Below are 20,759 nucleotides of genomic sequence, written 5' to 3'. Positions count from 1 at the left end.
ACATAGAACTGTGATGTGTGCTGTCCAAGAGTTGGAAGGGGGTTGTTATCACTTTCACATGCAATGTCGGGCTTGTATTGTCCCATATTGTTCATTGCATCACACAAACCACTACAAGCACAATCAACATAGGCAAAAGGTCGCAATACCCTATGTTAATTCACAATGTCCATTGTTTGATGGGAAGATAGGGCTCTGCATTTCATAAGTCCATAGAAATTGTACAGGTATCATGTCACCAGTGTGGTTTTATCTGTGGTGGTGTGTGGGCAGAATAAGATCTTCTCACTGACACCAAGAAATGCAACCAACTGTTTTAATATAAATTATTACACAACTCGAAACATATGTGCTATCATAAAAAGTCCGCAAGTTCACAGTGCACTAGACAGAGACAAGGTAGAATACAAAGACATTATACATGGTTAGTGTTGTTAGTATTTGCTTTAACTTGTTCATATTGACCTCTGGGACCAATGTCACTACAAAATTACTTATTCAGAAAAAGCAAAAAATAGAAATATTATGAAAATACATATTTACAACAATCAATCCTGCAGTGTCCTGTTCAAAGACCGTGTAATTATTACTCACTTACTCCTACATTTATTATGTAATCATGTTTGTGACTAATAATAAAAAAATTGTTTTCTGATGAACTGTGATTTACATTACCAAAATTCTTGCATTACTACAAACGTGAATGATATAATATATATGTGTCAGCAGAAATTCTCAAAACTTAATGAAGCTCCAGAGCCCATTGGCATCCCGATTAGATTCTACACCTGATTTGTGGCTGAGACAGCACTTTATAATCCTAGTGTACCATAAATCCCTTAAACACACAACTTTTCCAGGTCGTTTGAAGAAAACACAGGTCATGCCATCTTACTAGAAGGGTAGCAAAGTAGCAAAGGTGGTTTACAAAGCAAAAAAACTATTGTGCAATATCTTCAGCATCTATCTTTGTAGAATCTTAGGACATATTCTGAACTCAAATGTGATAATGTAATGAGTTATCTTGAACAAAATAACCTCTTCCCTACCAGTCAGCGTGGATTTTGAAAACATCAGTCATGGAAAATGTAATCTGAGCTTTTCTCACATGACATCCTGAAATCCATATATTATTGCAGTTGTGTATATCCAGTAGTTTGGACTACTGAAAAGTGTTTGACACTAACACTTACTAACAAAAATATAGTCATTTTTACCCATTAAGGTGGCTTCTGCTCATGTCTGAGGTAGGGCATATTGAATTCGTAAGCTGCTTGAGGGCTGGAAGGGTGCCCCATTTGCCTGCTCTGTCCCTGGGGATCAACGGCACCCCTTGCTCAGTGGTCTGGCCTTGCTCCTGCCCTGCCCACCTTTTTAATTCTTCTTGTTCTTTTACATTTGTTATTGATTTATTGTCTCATTGTCATTGTTCTCTTTCCTGAGATTGTATCACCTTATCCGCGTTGCTAGTTCTCTTGTGGTAATGAAGGATAAAAACACAGGGGTTGGATGCGCCTCCCATCACATAACATGACCCGGGGGCCTCCAGGTGCTTTCTGGCTGGAGCAACTCGCCCACCTGTACCCTCTTACTCCCTCACTTCTACTTACTTCTGTCTCTTGGTGTTATTTATTATCAGTTAAAATGTGGTTCATCAGGATTAGCCTGCTGTTTCTGTTCTCTCCAGACTGTTTTCGGCTTGACACATATGGGATGGGGGGGGACTGATGACCTCATAGTTTGGTCCCTTTAACCCCATCAATCCAATCTAATCCATACCAAAAGAAATGTGTGATTCTTAGCTTGGAAGGATGCAGCATGCTATCGTGGACGGAGAATCCTCAAAAGATGTTGAAGTAACTTCATTTGTGTTGGGACCCTGTTGTTCATGTTGTACATTAATGATGTGGCAAACAATATTAACAGTAACCTTATTTTCTGGCAGATAATGCTGTTATCTATAATAAATGCTTCAGTCAAATCTGGATAAGATTTCAAAGTTCTGAAAAGATTGACAACTTGCTTTACTTGTTCAGAAATGTAAAATTGTGAACTTCAAAATATGAGAAATGTATTATTCATTCACTACAATATCAGTGTGTCCCTAATGGAATCAGTCCACTCGTACAAGTACAGGGGTGTAACAGTTTATATAATTATGAAATTTAACAGGCTCAGTCATAGGCAAAGCAAGTGGCAGACTTCATTTCATTGGTAGGATACTGCGAAAATGAAATCAGTCTACATAGGAGATTGCTTATAGAATGCTTGTCAGATCTATTCTAGAATATTTGCTCCTGTGTGTGAAACCCATACCAAATATGACAAATGGAATATTGAATGTATACAGGGGAAAGCACCATAAATGGTTTTGTTTCTGCCAGTCTTGTTGTGAAAACCATAGCTTCTTGAGGTTAGTTGAGATGATGCTTTTCAAGGCATACACTGATAGCCAAAACATTATGACCACCTACTTAATAGCTTGTTTATCCATCTTTGAAATGAAATACATCACTGCTTCTGCATATCAAGTATCTGACAGTTTTTTGGTAGGTTTGTGGAGGTATGTGGCATTAAGACCTCTACGTACAGCTCATATAATTCATGTAAGTAACAAGCCATTCATTTACGTATACAATGATTGCGCCTGATAGTGACCCAAATGGTCTCCATAGTATTTATGTAAGGCAAATTTAGTCACTGAGACATCAATGTGAGTTCACTATAATGCTCCTCAAACTGTGGTAGCACAGTTCTGACTCCAAGACATGAACGGTTATACTGCTGAAAGATGACATTGCTGTTGGGGAAGACATCATGCATTAAAGGATGCAGGTGATTGCAGCTGTTAGAATGTGTTTGATTAGTACCACAGGTCTCATGCAAGTGCTGGAGAATGGCACGCAGAGCATAATACTGCTCCCACCACCCTGTATCCATAGTGTGCTGCACGTTTCAAACCACCATTAACCTTGATGATGGCGTTTGTGGACATGACCATTGACCTAGTGTAGCAAAAATCTGTTTTACCCGAAGAGCTGACTCATTTACACTGATCGATGGTTGAATCCCAATGGAACCATGCCCAATGCAATCATAACTGATGACATTGTTGGGTCAACATGTGAACATGTTGGTGTGATCTGCTGTGGAGCTCCACGTTCAACAATGTACGATGAGCAGTGTGCTCTGAAACACTTGTGTGTGGACCGGCATCATGAACTTTTGGTAGAGATGCCACAGATTATCATCTATCCTACTTTATGGAACAGACAATCCTCTGAACTCCACATTCTCTATAGAGTTGTGGAAGTCCAACCATTTAGTGCCTATTGATAGTTTCACTGTTCTTCTACCTCTTGCCATAGATTTCCAAGATGGTAGCACATGAACATTCGATCAGGATTGCCATTTTTGAGATACTCGTTCATGAGCTATTTGTAAAAAGTCACTTATCTCAATGGATTTTCCTGTGTGCAGCCCATATCTTCAATAGGGTGCTTTTGTGATTGCTTCAGGTGCCGCATTGCCAACAGGTGGCATCAAATGCCATGGTGGACAGTGATCATAGTGTTTTATCTTATCAGTGTATGTGTTTTGGATGGAGCCAAGAAAAAAAAGGGGTAGGAAATCAGTGGAAGGTCATTATTTGTTAAAAAAAAAAGTACTCTAGCAGCATGGTCGGTCAAATGGTCAGTAATGACACCCAACCAAGTAATGTTTTTAAAAAGCCATGAACTATAACAGAGTACTGATTATATCACATGGATGTCATTATTGGCTTATTTAAAACAATTTCATAATTCTGCAATGAATTACAGTCATAGGAACACCTACTACTGTGCAAGAGCATACTGAACTACATTCAGGAGGACGATGTTTCAAATCCATGTCCAGCCGTCCTTAATTAGGTGTTCCGTGATTTTCCTATATCACTACAGGGAAATGCCAGGATGATTCCTTTAAAAGGGAGTAGCTGATTTCCTTCTCCATCCTTGAAACAATCCAAGCTTGTGCTCTGTCTGTAATGACCTTGATGTTGACTGGATGGTAACCCCTAATCTCCCTCCTATTATGTAAGCTAAGCTGAAATAAAATACAAAATTGCTTGGTGATTACCCCATTGTAAGTAAATTTCACAGCACCCCAAATTGCAAAAAGGAAAAATCCTGAAGGTATTTGATGACACAAACTAAAGGAAGAATGAGCGAAAGAAATTACAGCCGGCTTGAAACAATATAGTGAAAGGGGGTATGTGGCAAACAGGGGAAGCAGCTTCATTTGCAGTAATTTTTATTTCACTGGTGTTAAAACATATAAAAACTGATTTTTAAAGTGTAAAGCACAATCCTAAATGCCCAACCTCATTAGGTGCTTTAAAATATCAGCATTATGGGCATACCACTAATATAAATTTAGAGTGAAATGTGAAATGCAAGATGATGTTAATAGATATTTCCTTGTGAAATGCAAATCCCTATGTGTGGTTTAGAAAGTGGTTTTATATTCTGATTCAAAGTTCTCAACAGGTTGCCAGCAATCATCAGTCAGGAAATTGGAAGTCTTAAAATATTAGAAACTAAAGTAAAAGTGTCTTTTGTTAGCCACTCCTTGCATAATTAATCAGAATATTGGGATTTGCAGGTGTAAATGTCAGTTAACATTAATTTCCACAATAAACTGTTTTAAACTTTACCACAGTTTAAATAAATAAATAAATACACCAACATATGTTTGAAAGCTACGTCAATGATAGGTTTGAAATATTAATTAAAAACAACTAATATTATAAGTGTGAGGGAAGTAGCCTCTTTGTTTCCTCTCTTTTTTTTTCCCAAACTAGTTACTTTTAAACAATGGAAAGTCCAGCTTGGAATATTAACAGTGTAAGGAAAACATAGATTCCTACTTACAGTAAAGATGACACGTGAAGTTGCACATGGGCACTCAAAAGACACTTACACATCAGCTTTTGGTCACAGCCTTCACCAATGAGAAAAAGATAGAGAAACACACACGCACATTCATTCACACAAGCAAGCACACCTCTCTCTCTCTCTTACTCTCTCTCTCTCTCTCTCTCTCTCTCTCTCTCTCTCTCTCTCTCACACACACAAAACACACACACACACACACACACACACACACACACACACACACACACACACAGAGCTCGGACCAGCTACTAGAGATGGCATCATGTGGGTGTGAGGTGTGCTTGTGTGTATGTTTCTCCTTCTTTTTCTGGTGAATGCTGTGGCTGAGAGCTAATGTGTAAGTGTCTTTTAATTGTGCCTATGTGCAACTTCACATGGCATCTTTACACTAAATAGCAGTCTGTCTTTCCCTTACATTTACCTACTTTTTAAGAGTCATTAGGTGTATTTTATTTTGTTTTTTGGCATGTGTTTGAAATTTTCAGTTGCACAATCTGTATAAGGAGTCAGTCCAAAAGTGTACTACTCATCACATTTCATGTGATTCCCTGCATTTATGGAAAACTTCAGTTTGTTTCTCATTACAAACAAAATGTTTCTAAAGTGGAATTTAACTTGTGTATTTGAGGAAGTGGTTTCATATTATTCTAGTATGATATTCAGTTTAATTATAAGTATTACCAGGGACATCAAAGCATGACGAATAACCAGTATACCAAAAATGATGGATTAATGCTGCAGTATGGTGGTTTAGCAGGAAGGCAGCTTAGCACAAACCAGTCCTGAGACTTTCTGGTTGGTCAAAAAAGGAAATTCTAGTAGACTCCAGCACTCATCTTATTAATAAACATTTATTTGTCACATCGTTCTTGTGTGGCTTACGCAATTTGTCTCCCATCCAAGGCTGCACTGTGCCATTGCAACCAGCATGCAATAGCACTACTCTCTCGGTGCTTAAGTCCTGATTATTTTTTAAGTTTTGCCACACCTGTTAATTCATCACGTTGACCTTAATATTTTTGATCCGTTCAACCAAATGTGCACTTGAAATTCAAATTTAAAAGTTTTTGGTATGTAATGAGAAACATACTGGCATTTTCCATTGATGCTAGACAATACATAAACCATGTAATGAGCAGTAATTGTTCCATCTGATTCCATGTATGCACAGCAAAAATGAATTTGCAAGGACCTTTCAAAACACCAGAGGAAATGAGCATAACAAATCATAGAAGAGACTGGTGGTGGTGGTGGTGGTGGTGGTGGTGGTTGTGTGTGTGTGTGTGTGTGTGTGTGTGTGTGTGTGTGTGTGTGTACTTATAAAGTAATCTAAAATTAATATTTTAGCTCATTCCACATCCCTGAATTCTCTAGTTCAAACTGAAACTTATGGAATACAGAGAGTGAATGAAGTAGTGAATGAAGCTTGCAAGGAGCTAGTGTCACTCAGTAAATGTGGCTAAGTTGCTTGGGAATGTGGCACACTGTGTTCATCGTCACTAGTCCTTGTAAACTATTCTGAAAATAATGTACTTTGGAACTGTAAAGGAGAAACAAAAGATTCAGAAAATAATTTCATGAAACATTTATTATATTCAGTCTAAAAAAATGCACTTTAAACTATTAACTCCACATTTGCATCAGCACCTAAAAACAGTAGTGAATACACAACTTTGTTAATCACAGACTGAGACATGTGCATGCAGCTCCAAGTTCATTATTTCCTGTAGCTGCATGTGACATAATTATCTTGGAATGCCAAGTTTAATACTTTCAAATAGTTCCCTGTATCATTAAAATTTTGATTTAACTTGTTGATTATTAATAGGAAATGGTAATTAAATTTTTACTCTATTCTGAATAGATCACCAGTAGTATGATCGTGCCACAGATGTTGTGGTCACCTGTTATTTGGTGCTACTGCATATATTGATCCCTCCTTTTATAATCTGGCAGTTGTTTCCTTTCCCTGGGGTAAACTGAATTTAATGAATTTAGTTAAAGCATCCACTCTCATTGTGGCACTGAACACTAGTACTCTCAAGGAAAAAAATTGTAAGATTCATCCGCTGTAACATCAGTGATTAGTTGATTTGGCTACATGTCACTAACATGTAAAGGGAAGGTAAAATGTGTGAATAGCAACAAATCTATTCACAATGAAATTACTTGATCACCTCAACAATAATGTTTTGGAAATCACCCTGTCCCTAGTGCAGTTTTAAAATCCCAGAGCAGCCACAAGTTACACGTAATTTTTTCTTTATTATGACATGTTTCACTCATTCAATGCACAAGCATCTTCAGAAATTATGTACCTGAAGGCCATGTATTAAAAGTATCAGCCTGTGTGTGCTAAAAACTTACAGTAAAATGGCTAGTACTTTACATTAAAATACCATAACCCTCATGTGAGACCAACCTTACATTTTAGCTTTTCAAAAAAATCCATCCAGGATTGTATCAAGAACAACAACAAAACTGGTCTATGAGACAAAAATCTTCAATCTCCCCCAGAGAGCCAACAAAGGCCATTTACAGTTGTAGCTATAACAGTGTTGCTCCAACAGGCAGAGGCAGCTTGCATTACGCTGTCTGTCTGCTGTTGCAACTTCTGCTAATGTGTCTAAGCCCATCCAAAACATTGTATAATTATATTAAACACAATTTTATCACTCAAACAATGGAAACTCTGACAAACTTCAGCTGGTGCCCCTGGGCAAAAACAATTAAAAATCCAGGGTGCAATAATGACAATATCATGATAAGGATAGATTGCTACTCACCATACAGAGGAGCGCTTGAGTCACAGACAGGCACAACAAAAAATTGCTAAATGAGTGAGCTTTTGGCGAAAAGGCACCACTCACATATTCATGCAAACACAACTTGCACACATATGACCACTGTCTCAATCCACTGAGACCAGACTGCATGTGACTGCACGTGATGGTAGATTCAGTCTGGGTGGTGGGAGCAAGGCTGAGACTGAGGTGGGGTGGGGAGAGGTAGCAGGTTAGGGGTGAGCGACAGTAAAGTGCTGCTTGTGGAAGCATGCTGGGATGTGGCGGGTATAGGATAGGGCAGTTAGGTGCAGTTGTGAGGTTAGACAGGGGGGTGTGGCAAAGAAGAGCAATAGAAGAGCGGAAATAGAGGGACGAGGGGAAAAGTTGAGGAAGGGTAGGAGAAGGAGAAGGGGGGGGGGGGGGGGAGGCTTTAGGTGCATTGATGGAATAGAAGGCGGTGTTGTGCTGGAGTGGGGCCAGGGAAGGGGATAGGTGACTGAAGGATAGGAACTAATGAAGGTTGTGGCCAGGGAGGTTATGAGAACATAGGATATATTACAAGGGGAGTTTCCACCTGTGCAGATCATAAATGCTGGTGTTGCTAAGAAGAATACAAATAGCACAGGATGTGAAACAGTCATTGAAGTGAAGTACATTGTGTTGAGCGACATGGTTAGTAACTGGGTGGTCCAGCTGTCTCTTGGCCACAGTTTATCTGTGGCCATTTGTGAGGACAGACAGCTCGTTGTTTGGCGTGCCCATGCAGAATGTAGCACAGCGGTTGCAGCTTGGCTCATAGATCACATGACTGCTTTCACAGGTAGCCCTGCCTGTGATGGGATAGGTGATGCTTGCAACTGGACTGGTGTAGGTGTTGGTGGGAGTGTGTATAGGACCTGTACAGAAACAGATCTCCTGTACCTTATCTCTTCAGTCACACACAACCGCATAGTGTCCCATCATCCAGCCGCAAGGAGCGTTCCCCTTGTGACCCAGTACTACCTGTTAATGGAGCAACTGGATCACATTTTCTGTCAGGGTTCTGACAACCTCTTGACATGTCCTGAAATGAGGAATATGCTGACCACTATCCTTGCCACACCTCCCACAGTGGTATTTGCTGCCAGCGAACCTATGCATCCATCCCTGCTCCACCCTTGTTTCCAACCCACTGCCTCATGGCTCAAACCCAGTAATAGACCAAGATGCGAGACCTGTCCCATACATCCTCCCACAACCATGTACTCCAGTCCAGTCTCAACTGTCATTTACCCCATCAAAGGCAGGGCTATATGTGGAAGCAGTAGTGTTGAAGCCATAACCACTGTGCTACACTCTTTTGTCCACATGAATGGCCACTGACAAACAGGCCAAGAGACAGCTGGACAACTTAGCCACTGAGCATGCTGCCCAACACTGTGTTCTTTATTTCGAAGACTGCATGAGAGCCTATGCCATCTGGATCCTTCTTACCAACACCAGGTTTTCTGAATTGCGCAGGTGGCAGCTTTCCCGCAATACACGATACATTCCCATAAATCCCCTGGCCTCGACCTTCATTAGTCCCTCTCCTTTACCCACCTATCACTGTCCCTGCTCCCACTTCAGCATAACAGTCTTCTGTTCCACCAATTCATCCAATAGTCTCTCTCTCTCTCTCTCTCTCTCTCTCTCTCTCTCTCTCTCTCTCTCTATTCCCCCCTTCTCTACTTCTCTTTCTCTCTTCACTCATCCTGTACTTCTCTCTCTCTTTTTCCTGCTCCTCTACTTCTCTCCTTTACCACCCTCACACAATCTGTCGTACCATCTGCACCTAGTTGCCCTGTCACATCCCTGCATGCTCCCACAAGCAGCATTTTACTGTCCTCCACCTCTACCCTGCTATCGCTCCCCCTCCCCACCCAGCCTCCTCCTAACCCCTACCACCCAGATTGCTTCTCCCGTCATGTGCAGTCCCTCACAGTCTGTTCACAGTGGCTAGAGACAATGGTCATGTGTGAGAGAGTTGTGCTTACGTGAATGTGTATGTATTGTATGCTTTAGATGATGTCCTTTTGGCCAAAATCTCACATGTTTAGCAATCTTTTTGGTGTACATCTCCTCCGTATGGTGATTAGCAATCTATCCTTCTCATCATATTGTCATTATTCCATCCTCGATTTTCCTTTTTATAGTTTTACCACTCCTTTATTACATGAACCCCCTACTCTCTCTCTCTCTCTCTCTCTCTCTCTCTCTCTCTCTCTCTCTCTCTCTCTCTCTCTCTGTGTGTGTGTGTGTGTGTGTGTGTGTGTGTGTGTGTTTGTGTGTGTGTGTGTGTGTGTGTCTTTCTTCTGTGCCCACAGAAACACTCCTTACAAGTAGTTACCTAGGTAGTTGCGTATGCTGGGAGAGTAAAGGTTGAGGCTGCAGAAGGGATACATGAATGGAGAAGATATGATGTAATTTGTGGTGGAAATGACAAAGAATTAATTGAGGCAACAAACAGAAAACTGAGGGGATAGAGTGTTTTAAAGAGCAAAAGGATAGAGAGGGGAACTGAGTGTTTTGAAGAGAGAAAGTGGGGTGTGGGGATAAGGTTTTAAACAAAGTGGGAGGGAAATAGAGTTTAGAGAGAGAGAGAGTGAGTGAATGCACACACTTGCACACTTTCTCCTTCTTTGTATGTGCTAGGCATCTAGGGAACATTCTTTTTGTAACTAAAGTGAAATCTGTACCTTCTGACAACACACAATTTTTAATTTACAGCATTAATTTTCCAGACCTTTATTACATTATTCACCTTTATGTTTGATACTTGGCAGGTATTGCCTGGGGAATAATTCCTCTTCCCTGGTCATGGTCTTTCTTTGGTGGTTATGTGACTTACAACTCTTGGAGAGTATTTGTAGCTGTAGGCTCTATACCGAGCTTCTTATCAGCACTTATAATATCCGGATGTGCTGAAACTCCAAAATTTCTTATGACAAAAGGTCGGCTGGATGAAGCCCTTCAAGTATTCCGAATGATTTACAAGTACAACACAGGAAACGATCCAAAAACTTTCCCTGTGAGTATTACAACTTTTTTTAGCATTTCATTTTGTAAAAAGACATATCTTCAGAAAAAGTATAAATAACATTGTAAGAAGCAAAAGTAAAGATTATATATGATGTGTTATTTATTGAGCGGCTCTAAAAGGAAGCCAGAGAGAAGTTTAAGGTCTCAACTAAATATATTATCCCCTTCAGTTTATGGCCCTTGATATTTAATGCAGGTAGTATGTAAGGAGCCACTTATGGCATTCTAATTCCATATTTTAATGTTTATTTGCCTTCTTCAATTATTCTGAGATTTCCAAACAAACCCAGCCTTTGTTTTTCCAGTCTGCCTGTGACATGTTTGGATATTTCTTTTCTTTCTCCTATGAAGTTGTTTAAGTCTTTTTTAAATATGACACACTGGAGCTTGTTCTTGTTACCTCTTCTTCTAAATTTCACAGGTTATTCTATTTTTGCTAACTGCTTATAATTTAGTGGTATGTGGAAAAAATATTCTTGTAAACTGGTTTTAATAATTGTCACAGTTCAAAACACTGAATTTCTTTCTTTCAGATTTTATTTATGAGCCCTAGCTCTTTCCAGGTGCCTGGCTGAAATTGCCAAAATGTTGTGAATGCCTCGACAAATTAATCAAAAACCTTAGTTCAGACTGTTCTAAACTTTAGTCATATGATCTGTTGATTTGCTGGTTGCATTCATTCTCCAAAAATAATCATTAATAAAACTGTAAAATGTTGAGATAGTCTGTTGGCAAGCTGAAGAGTGAGCAGGTGAGGCAGCTGCATCAGAAGAAACACCAGTAGGCTGTTTCAAAAGATTATTTCCACTCTTCCATTAGCATGCCTTTGAAACTAGAGGAGATACGGTGTTGCAGGCACACTGGAGAAGCTTTTGCACTAAATGCTTCATACTATATGGAATTCATAAATTAGTAACTAATATAACAAATCAAAAAAATGTACATGGACAGAATCTCTCTAAATAACCACATGCTACACTTGATGATTAGACAGGAGTCTTAGTATGCCTGTAGTAGCATTCTTCCACAGGTAACAGAGTGGATGTAGAGGCCACACATCTGGAGCCATTTCTAAATGTGTATTTAAGATGGCTTAGTGTGGGCTAGGATCCTCTGCTGAGGAAAGGTGTGAAAAAGCACCAGTGACGGTTACAATGGTTTTTTCATCAAGGCTTGTTCATGATCATCGATTGACAGTGCCGAGAATATCAGAGCATTTCCCCAGTGTAGTGGTCTCCATTTGCTGACTTGCATTCTACTGTTGCTGTGGCTGCTTATGCTTTGCCAAGTTCCTGCATTTCCTGGCCACAGGAAGTGTGGCTGGCAGCCAGGGCTATGAAGACGTCAAGCTGCATCACACTTCAGGGCCAGGATGTAATGGTCTTCTGTTGATTGTTGATATCCAGGTGAGGATAAATATGGCTGGACCCTCACCTTGTACTGTCAGGACGGTGGCAAAGTGCAAGGCTGCCCCAGATGCCCAAGAGCTTAGGTGGCAGGTAGCATATCACATTCCAGTGGAGGTAGAGGTGTCTGTGTCATAGGCGCATTGCCGAACGGTGTACCTTTAGGAGGCAAAATACCGATACCTGCACGTAAAAGGAAGTTACGTGACACTATCCTAGCTTTCGAACTAATAGTTATAAAAATAGTGTAATGCTGTATACTTTTATATGTATCTGTAGGCAGTGCTAAATATTTTGCCTCTTGGAGATAACCACTTACCAGTTATCTAAACGTGTATCGGTGAAAAAACTGTTGGCATTTGAATGTTGCTGGTTATCATTCAGATAACACGCACTTCATCCCTTTGATTTTGATAGCTGGATGATTCATAAAATGAGTGACTAATCCTCATCTACAGCCATAATCTACAAAATGCTATGAATACTTGGCAGAGGGTACTTCCTGTTTTACCAGTTATTATGGCTTTTTCCCATTCTGTTCACTTACAAAGTATGGGAAGAATGATTGCAGCCGGCCGGAGTGGTCGAGCGGTTAAAGGCGCTACAGTCTGGAACCGCACAACCGCTACGGTTGGAGGTTCGAATCCTGCCTCGGGCATGGATGTGAGTGATGTCCTTAGGTTAGTTAGGTTTAAGTAGTTCTAAGTTCTAGGGGACTTATGACCACAGCAGTTGAGTCCCATAGTGCTCAGAGCCATTTGAACCATTTGAATGATTGCATAAACACATCTGTGCACTGTAAAGTTAGTCTTAAATTGACCTTGTAATCCTTGGGGGAATGATATGTAGGGAATTATAGTATATTCTGAGATTCATCTTTTAAAGCTAGTTCTTGAAAGTTTATAACTAGACTTTCTCAAGGTAGCCTGCATCTGTCTTCAGGTGTCTGCCAGTTCAGTTTCTCCAGCATCTCCAGGGACATCTTCTATGGTTCAAACAAATCTGTGACTGTTTTTGCTTCCCTCATTTGTATACCTTCGGTATCCCATAAGTCCTATTTGGTGTGTATTCGACACAGTTGAGCAGTATTCTAGATGGCTCACATGAGTGTTTTGTAAGCAATCTCCGTTGCAGACTGATTGCATTTCTACATCTACATCTATATACATACTACGCAAACCACTGTATGGTGCTTGGCAGAGGTTACCCTATACCACTACAAGTCATTTCCTTCTTTGTTCCACTTGAAAACAGAGCAAGGGAAAAATGACTGTATATACCGGGTGATCAAAAAGTCAGTATAAATTTGAAAACTGAATAAACCATGGAATAATGTAGATAGAGAGACACAAATTAACAAACATGCTTGGAATGACACGGGGTTTTATTAGAACTAAAAAAATACAAAAGGGCATCATCTGATCAGACTAGCAATAATTAGCATAACAAAGTAAGACAAAGCAAAGATGATGATCTTTACAGGAAATGCTCAGTATGTCCACCATCATTCCTCAACAATAGCTGTAGTTGAGGAATAATGTTGTGAACAGCACTGTAAAGCATGTCCAGAGTTATGGTGAGGCATTGGCGTCGGATGTTGTCTTTCAGCATCCCTAGAGATGTCGGTCGATCACGATACACTTGTAACTTCAGGTAACCGCAAAGCCAATAATCGCACAGACTGAGGTCTGGGGACCTGGGAGGCCAAGCATGATGAAAGTGGCGGCTGAGCACACGATCATCACCACATGACGCGTGCAAGAGATCTTTCTCGTGTCTAGCAATATGGGGTGGAGCGCCATCCTGCCTAAACATTGTACGTTCCAGCAGGTGTTTATCAGCCAGGCGGGGGATGATGCGATTCTGTAACATATCGATGTACCTCTCACCTGTCACGGTAGCACTGATGTTTTGCTGTCCAGCGCCATCTGTCGGACATTTTGTGAACTTTTTTTTCCCCTAATAAAACCCCATGTCATTCTAAGCATGTGTGTCAATTTTTAACTCTCTATCTACATTATTCCGTGATTTGTTAAGTTTTCAAATTTATACTGACTTTTTGATCGCCCTGTATATGCTGTGGGGCGGCGACACCATCTGTTACAAGAGCCTGGCAACTATTTTTGTGGTCAGTCAGAAGCAATGGAGAGCGTACGGACTATAGTTTCCAGTCTGCAAGCCCACATTCCTTTTTTGTTCACTGAAATAAATGTTTCTACTCTCTGTTTACGCAGTGGGATCAGCAACTATAATTCCAAATAAAATTTTTGAGTCTAACTGATTCAATTTATATTTAAGAAAAGTTCACATGCAAAACATAGTAAAATTCCTGATGAAAATAATAACAATGTCGTAAGCAGCACTATGAGCAGTTCTGAGGCGACCTCTATGGCAAGTTCCCATTAAATGGTCTTTCGCCCTGACTTTTAATAATCAGAGTTAATTGCTCGCCACAAAACTGGAAGTTAATCTCACCACTTGCCACACAGTTTTGTTAGCATTACGGGTGTCACACACACACATCTCCTCAAAATCTTAGTGTTTGAGGACAGTGTACGGTGCTCACGAGTTCACTTCTTGTTTGTGCAAAGATGTATGAGTGGAGTTAAGTTGGATTTAATTACAGAAAAAGTTTTAACTTGCCAGCATATAAATTTTCCCATTTAGAATGGAACTGACAGTAGAACATGACCTCTGAACTACATCTTTGAGACCATGTATTGATTGGTATGTCCATCAAAGTCTTGAAGCTTGTTATTAGTCTATTATATAATGGGTTTCATCAGGTGCTGTGATCAAAACTTTCTATCATTAATATAAATGATACTTAATCTATAACAAATAAGGATGTTTCTGTTCCAAATTTAGTTTTCAGTAAATTACTTGAAAATTATCAGAGGTAGCTTAATGGGGTCACATAGTTAAGCTTTTCATATCAAACTGATGCTTCATACTAATTTTCATCTTTCTAAATCTAATATTTAGCGCCTTCCATTTTTCGTAAAAATGCCGATTTTTAACAAAATATTGCTTTGATCATGTTGAGACTTGTCGCAGTTAAATTTGACATACATTTGCACGTTCTGACCAGTTTTTGGCTTTTAGCTTTATTATTTAGTGCCACTTATATATATATTTTTGGTCTTTAAATATGTCTGCTTGTGTCTGTATATGTGTGGATGGATATGTGTGTGTGTGCAAGTGTATACCCGTCCTTTTTTCCCCCTAAGGTAAGTCTTTCCGCTCCCGGGATTGGAATGACTCCTTACCCTCTCCCTTAAAACCCACATCCTTTCGTCTTTCCCTCGCCTTCCCTCTTTCCTGATGAGGCAACAGTTTGTTGCGAAAGCTTGAATTTTGTGTGTATGTTTGTGTGTCTATCGACCTGCCAGCGCTTTCGTTCGGTAAGTCACCTCATCTTTGTTTTTATATATAATTTTTTCCACGTGGAATGTTTCCTTCTATTATATAAATGATGTATTTATGGAAACATAGTATCTGATTGTTTTGAGATTTAACAATGTAAACATTGACATACTGAAGCATATGCTAACAAAGTTTGGAAAAGCAACTTTAATTTTTAATTTATCCTTAGATTATGGTGCAATACTTTGTATGCTATGCACAGGCATGTTATGACAGCGTAGCACTAGTAACTGTGAACTGGGGTAGGTCCCGGCACACTTGCTCACCTCTGTATGTTTCAAATGATTCAGCGCTTGTTTCATGTCCCCCCCCCCCCCCCCCCCATTTATTTTTGTGAAAAAAATTATTTTTGAACAAAATTAAATATTTAGAAACAAGCTGACCTCTTTCAAAATGAAATAAATTTTAAAAAAATTCTTAATACTACACATACAAAATAATCATGCTTACATACATTTGGCATCGATCCACGGATCAATAGGCCAGAACATCATACGTGTATTATGTCTTCGAGTTGATCTTTGTTTTGTATACTTCTGGTACCTCAGTTACGAACTAGTCTTCGACCTGTACGTTTGTCATGTAATAAAAGTATTGATGATTAGAAGAGAGAACTGTGGTCATTACCTTACCACCTTGATATCTCCTTCAATGGTGACCCCGAAGCCGAATAATCCGTCAAACCAAGTACAAAGTGACTACCGTGCTGGCTTCCACATTCCAGTGGACCTTTGCCCGCTATACAATGGCCTTCTTCAACACGCCGCCGCCGCCCGGTTTTCATCAGCAACTGCAACTAAATTCAAACACATCAGCTGTAGTCGGTGCCCGACGTGAATTTCCGCAGTCCTATAGCCTCGAGAACCCAGGGACCTCGTCAGGTGCAGTGGTTTTGAAAATGACGCCAGCGGTCTCCGACTGCGGCTTTGTTAGCCCAGAAGTGCTTCAGTTTTCGCTGCACAGCAGTACAAGAAACCACTGCACACTGATACCAAACTTTAATGCAAGTACTGTAAATAGTGGGGAGCATAGTTTTCATAATGTGCCACAACAGGACGCCTTTTTGAATGTGAAAGCTCCACATGTGTATCACTCCGCGCCAGTTGCACACTACGTGAATGACATTCGCCAGCCTGTTACTTCGATTGTTCATCAGTGCAGTAATTTGAGTGCATCAGGTTCCACCAGGCTCATCAGTGACTCTGTGATGGACAATTTCGCTGCAGATGTGGAGAACCAATTGCATAATAACCCGTTGAACAACCGCCGTGACCACTTTTACCTTCCGCCGCAACAACCGGTGCCGCTTCGCTCCATGCCGTGCTTCCTGCTAACGGATTTCGCTTCCCCTCCAACTACTATGAACACAGCCGGCACGTCTGCTTCCTCTCTACCGCCCTCACGATGCAGAGCTACCTTTGACTTGCCTACTCATGCTTCTGCGAACGGCTGCCTGCATTCTTCGACCGCCAGTTCGTCGAATCTACCGAAACTTCCGGCATTCAAACCTGCCCACTCGGAATTGTGGTTCAACCTGGCCGAGCAAACTTTCAGTGTCTGTGAACTTGATGACAATGCCCGTTTCACATGCCTCATGCACCACCTCCACGACCTGGTTGACTTTATTCATGACCTGGTTAAGTCACCTCCTCCGAACGAGAAGTACGCTACGGCTAAATAAGCAATACTGGAACATGTCCCCAAGACAAGAAGAGAAAACGTTCGACAGCTCGTCTATGAAGCTCGGCGACAGATCTCCGTCCCAGCTGTGGCCATGCCTTCGACTTCTCGTTGGTGAATGCGACATGCCAGATGCCACGCTCACTGAGATTTGGACGGAAAAGCTGCGTCTGTCTGACCAAACGACCATCTCCGCCTATGAAGATAGACCAAATAGCGAACGCTTGCGCACCACCGACCGAGCTTATTCCACTCTAATACGTGAATGCCATGCCCAGCAGTCCGGCAGCTATGCCAGTTTCCAACACTTCGTCGAGTGTCAGTAGTACTGCTAAACAGGTCCACCTGGCTAGGAAGTGTAATAACCCCTCCTCCGAGCTCTTGTCATGGACAAATAAGAGGCTCACAGAGCGTGTCGAGTCTACATGCCTGCACTTGGAACAACTTGAGCTACACTGTCACTTTAACGACTTAAGTAACAAGTTATCTTCAGCACGGCAGCAGCTTGCAGCAGACGCCGCCTTGGTAACACGCAAGGTTAGTCGGTGCCACTACAGTGTTCTCGCACCCGAGTGCATTTGTGACCGTGTGCCACATAAACTGTACAGTGTCCGCACTCCCGCCAGCTCTAACTGTGTTAATTCAAGCGCACGTTCATCCCCCTCCTCGCTTGGGCAGCTAACTTCCCAAGTGCAGGTTAATGTTTTTGATTTACTGCCATCAGCTGTTCATTCACACCCGCTACTGCCACCAAGCTCGACAGCGGCGCCTTCGGTTACTAATAAACAGTGTACCAAGCTTGTTTCACATAGCTGACTTGTTCGTCTCTCCGAGCCACCCAACAGTTGGCACTTATGCAAACTTTCGCTGTCCACGCCACAACCCAATCTAGCGGTTCCCGCGCATGCTATACCACAGACAGGTGCCTCGTGTACTGCGTCGCGCATTTCCGTGGTTACAGATGGCACCGCCCACAAACTTTGCATCCAAGACGGACTGCCTATCTCTTCCCGACCTCCCCATCTCAAGCCAGAACTCATAAAAGTGGCTCCCGAACAATTAGACGGTCTCTTTAACAGCCGGCATCATCGAACCATCTGCCGGATACTGGGCCTCGCCTATCCACTTTGTCACAAAAAGCGATGGCACCTGGCGTGTGGTTGGCGACTATACTAAATTGAACTCTCGTACTATCATAGACAAGTACCCGGTTCCTAACATCGCGGATTTTAACCATGCTCTTGCAGGCGCCAAATATTTCTCGGTAGTGGACTGTAGGAGGGCCTATCATCAAATTCTGATAGCACCAGAGGATATTGAAAAGACAGCTGTTACAACACCTTTCGGCCTTTTCCAGTACTGGTTCGTGCCCTTTGGCCTCCGAAACGCTGCACAAACTTCGCAGAGATTCTTAAACAAGGTGTTGTTTCATCTGGATTTTTGTTTCGTTTACTTGGACGACATACTTATTTTCAGTCCTACTTTGCAAAAGATTAAGGAACATTTGCAGACAGTTAAAAACACTCTTACCGCTACCGGTGTTGAACTGAATAATAAGCTCCAGGTGCACCAGACTTCGGTAAGATTCTTAGGCTACATCGTGTCAGCTAAGGGCCTCACTCCTCCCGAGGATAAAATCAAACCCGTTTTGGATTTGCCACGCCCTAACTCGTTTAAGGAGCTGCACAGGTTCATCGGAACAGTCAACTGTTACAGGAAGCACTTGCCTGCTGCAGCTGAGGTTCAGGCCCCCTTAACAGACACCCTTGCTGGCAAAAGTACGACCGGTATCCGCCCAGTCCCCTGGACCCTTGCCACAGAACAAGCTTTTGACAAACTGAAGCACCTACCAGCAAACGCAGCGACTGTTGCCCACCCGCATCCGGACGCTACATTTTTTATTACTGCGGATGCCAGTGATACCGCAGTAGGTGCTGTCCTCAAACCGTCAGAGATACTACCTCTCCTTTGCAGTTCTTTTCTAAGAAGCTCAATGGTGCTCAAAAAAAGTACTCAGCCTTTGATAGGGAGCTCTTGTCAGTTTACAAGGCTGTGAAACACTTTCGCACCGAGGTTGAGGGTAGGGACTTCTACATTTTAACCGACCATAAACCTTTGGTTGCTGCTGTAAAGAACCCCCCCGACTGACCCTCCACCTAGACGCTTCCATCATTTGGACTTTATATTGCAGTTTACCTCTGACATACGATACATGAAGGGTGCAGATAATGTGGTCACAGATTTTTTGTCTCGTGTCGGCGCTCTCACAACTCTGATAGACCTCTATAACTTGCCTCAGCTGCAGTCTGCCGACATGGACACGATGGACCTTATTTCCGAGCACAGCTCGTCACTCAAACCTGTGCGATCCACCTTTCCCAGTGTCATAGGCGAGGTTTGGTATGACGAATCAACTGGTTCGCTGTGTCCCTTCATACCCAAACCTCTACAGATTAAAGTGTTCAACAAATTACACAACCTAGCTCATCCAGGTGTGAGAGCCTCTACCAGGCTTATTTCAGAGTGCTTCGTCTGGCGTGACATGCATCGCGACTGCCAAGCCTGGGCTCTTGCCTGCATTCCGTGCTAACAAAATAAAGTTTTGCGGCACACATCGCCCCCACTAGGCAGCTTCACCGCTCCTCCCAGTCGCTTCCAGCACATTCACATCGACTTGGCAGGCCCCCTCACCCCCTCCAAGGGTTACAGATACATGCTGTCTATTATAGACAGAACCACTGGTTGGGTGGAAGCTGCCCCGCTACCCAATATTACATCCGAATCAGTGGCACGATCCTTCATAGACACTTGGATTTCACTCTTTGGCTGCCCTGTTTACTTGACGACTGACCAAGGCCATCAATTTGAGTCTGCCTTGTTTTCTGAAATATGTAGGCTGTTGGCATCAAGAAAATTCATTCAACAGCATACCACCCCCAAAACAACGGTCTCTTGGAACATTGGCATAGGACGCTTAAGACGGCCCTACATTGCCATGGCCTCCTTTGGACAGAAGCCCTGCCATTCATTTTACTCGGTTTGCGGACCACTTACAAGGAAAACCTTAACTCTCAGTGGCCGAGTTCGTCTACTGCCAGTCCCTTACACTGCCGGGCGAACTTGTCGCTCCTACTCCAGTCGCCAAAACGTCCGAACTGCTGTCCTTGGTAGAGCGAGTGAGGTTCCACTGTAACAAGCTTCAACCACCGCCCCCTTCCAGCCACACTCAGCCGCCCACATATGCTCCCAAGGCAGTCGACACTTGTGAATTTGTGTTCCTTTGCGACGACACTGTAAAAGCCCTGTTACAGCCCCCTTACATAGGCCCGTACAGAGTTGTCAAACGAACCAGTAACACAATGGACATCGTAATTAAGGGCTCTGTAACTACTGTCTCCCATAACAGGGTTAAACCTGCTTGCATCAAGTTTTCCCCTACCTCACCCACCGTTGAAGAGACCACG

At 42.0% G+C, this 20,759-nt stretch overlaps 1 protein-coding gene across 1 annotated transcript in view; it reads left to right on the top strand.

Moving 5' to 3' along the window:
* The window catches only part of LOC124616145 (synaptic vesicle glycoprotein 2C-like), a 408,872-nt gene that overhangs the window by 305,403 nt on the left and 82,710 nt on the right, over nt 1–20,759 (top strand). Inside the window, exon 6 of the mRNA XM_047144418.1 lies at nt 10,528–10,772. Coding sequence (XP_047000374.1) covers nt 10,528–10,772 — 245 coding nt within the window. The remainder of the gene's footprint in view (nt 1–10,527; nt 10,773–20,759) is intronic.

The sequence above is a fragment of the Schistocerca americana genome, chromosome 5 (assembly GCF_021461395.2).
Source record: "Schistocerca americana isolate TAMUIC-IGC-003095 chromosome 5, iqSchAmer2.1, whole genome shotgun sequence".
Classification (NCBI taxonomy): Eukaryota; Metazoa; Arthropoda; class Insecta; order Orthoptera; family Acrididae; genus Schistocerca; species Schistocerca americana.
This window is presented reverse-complemented; position numbering and strand designations above follow the sequence as displayed.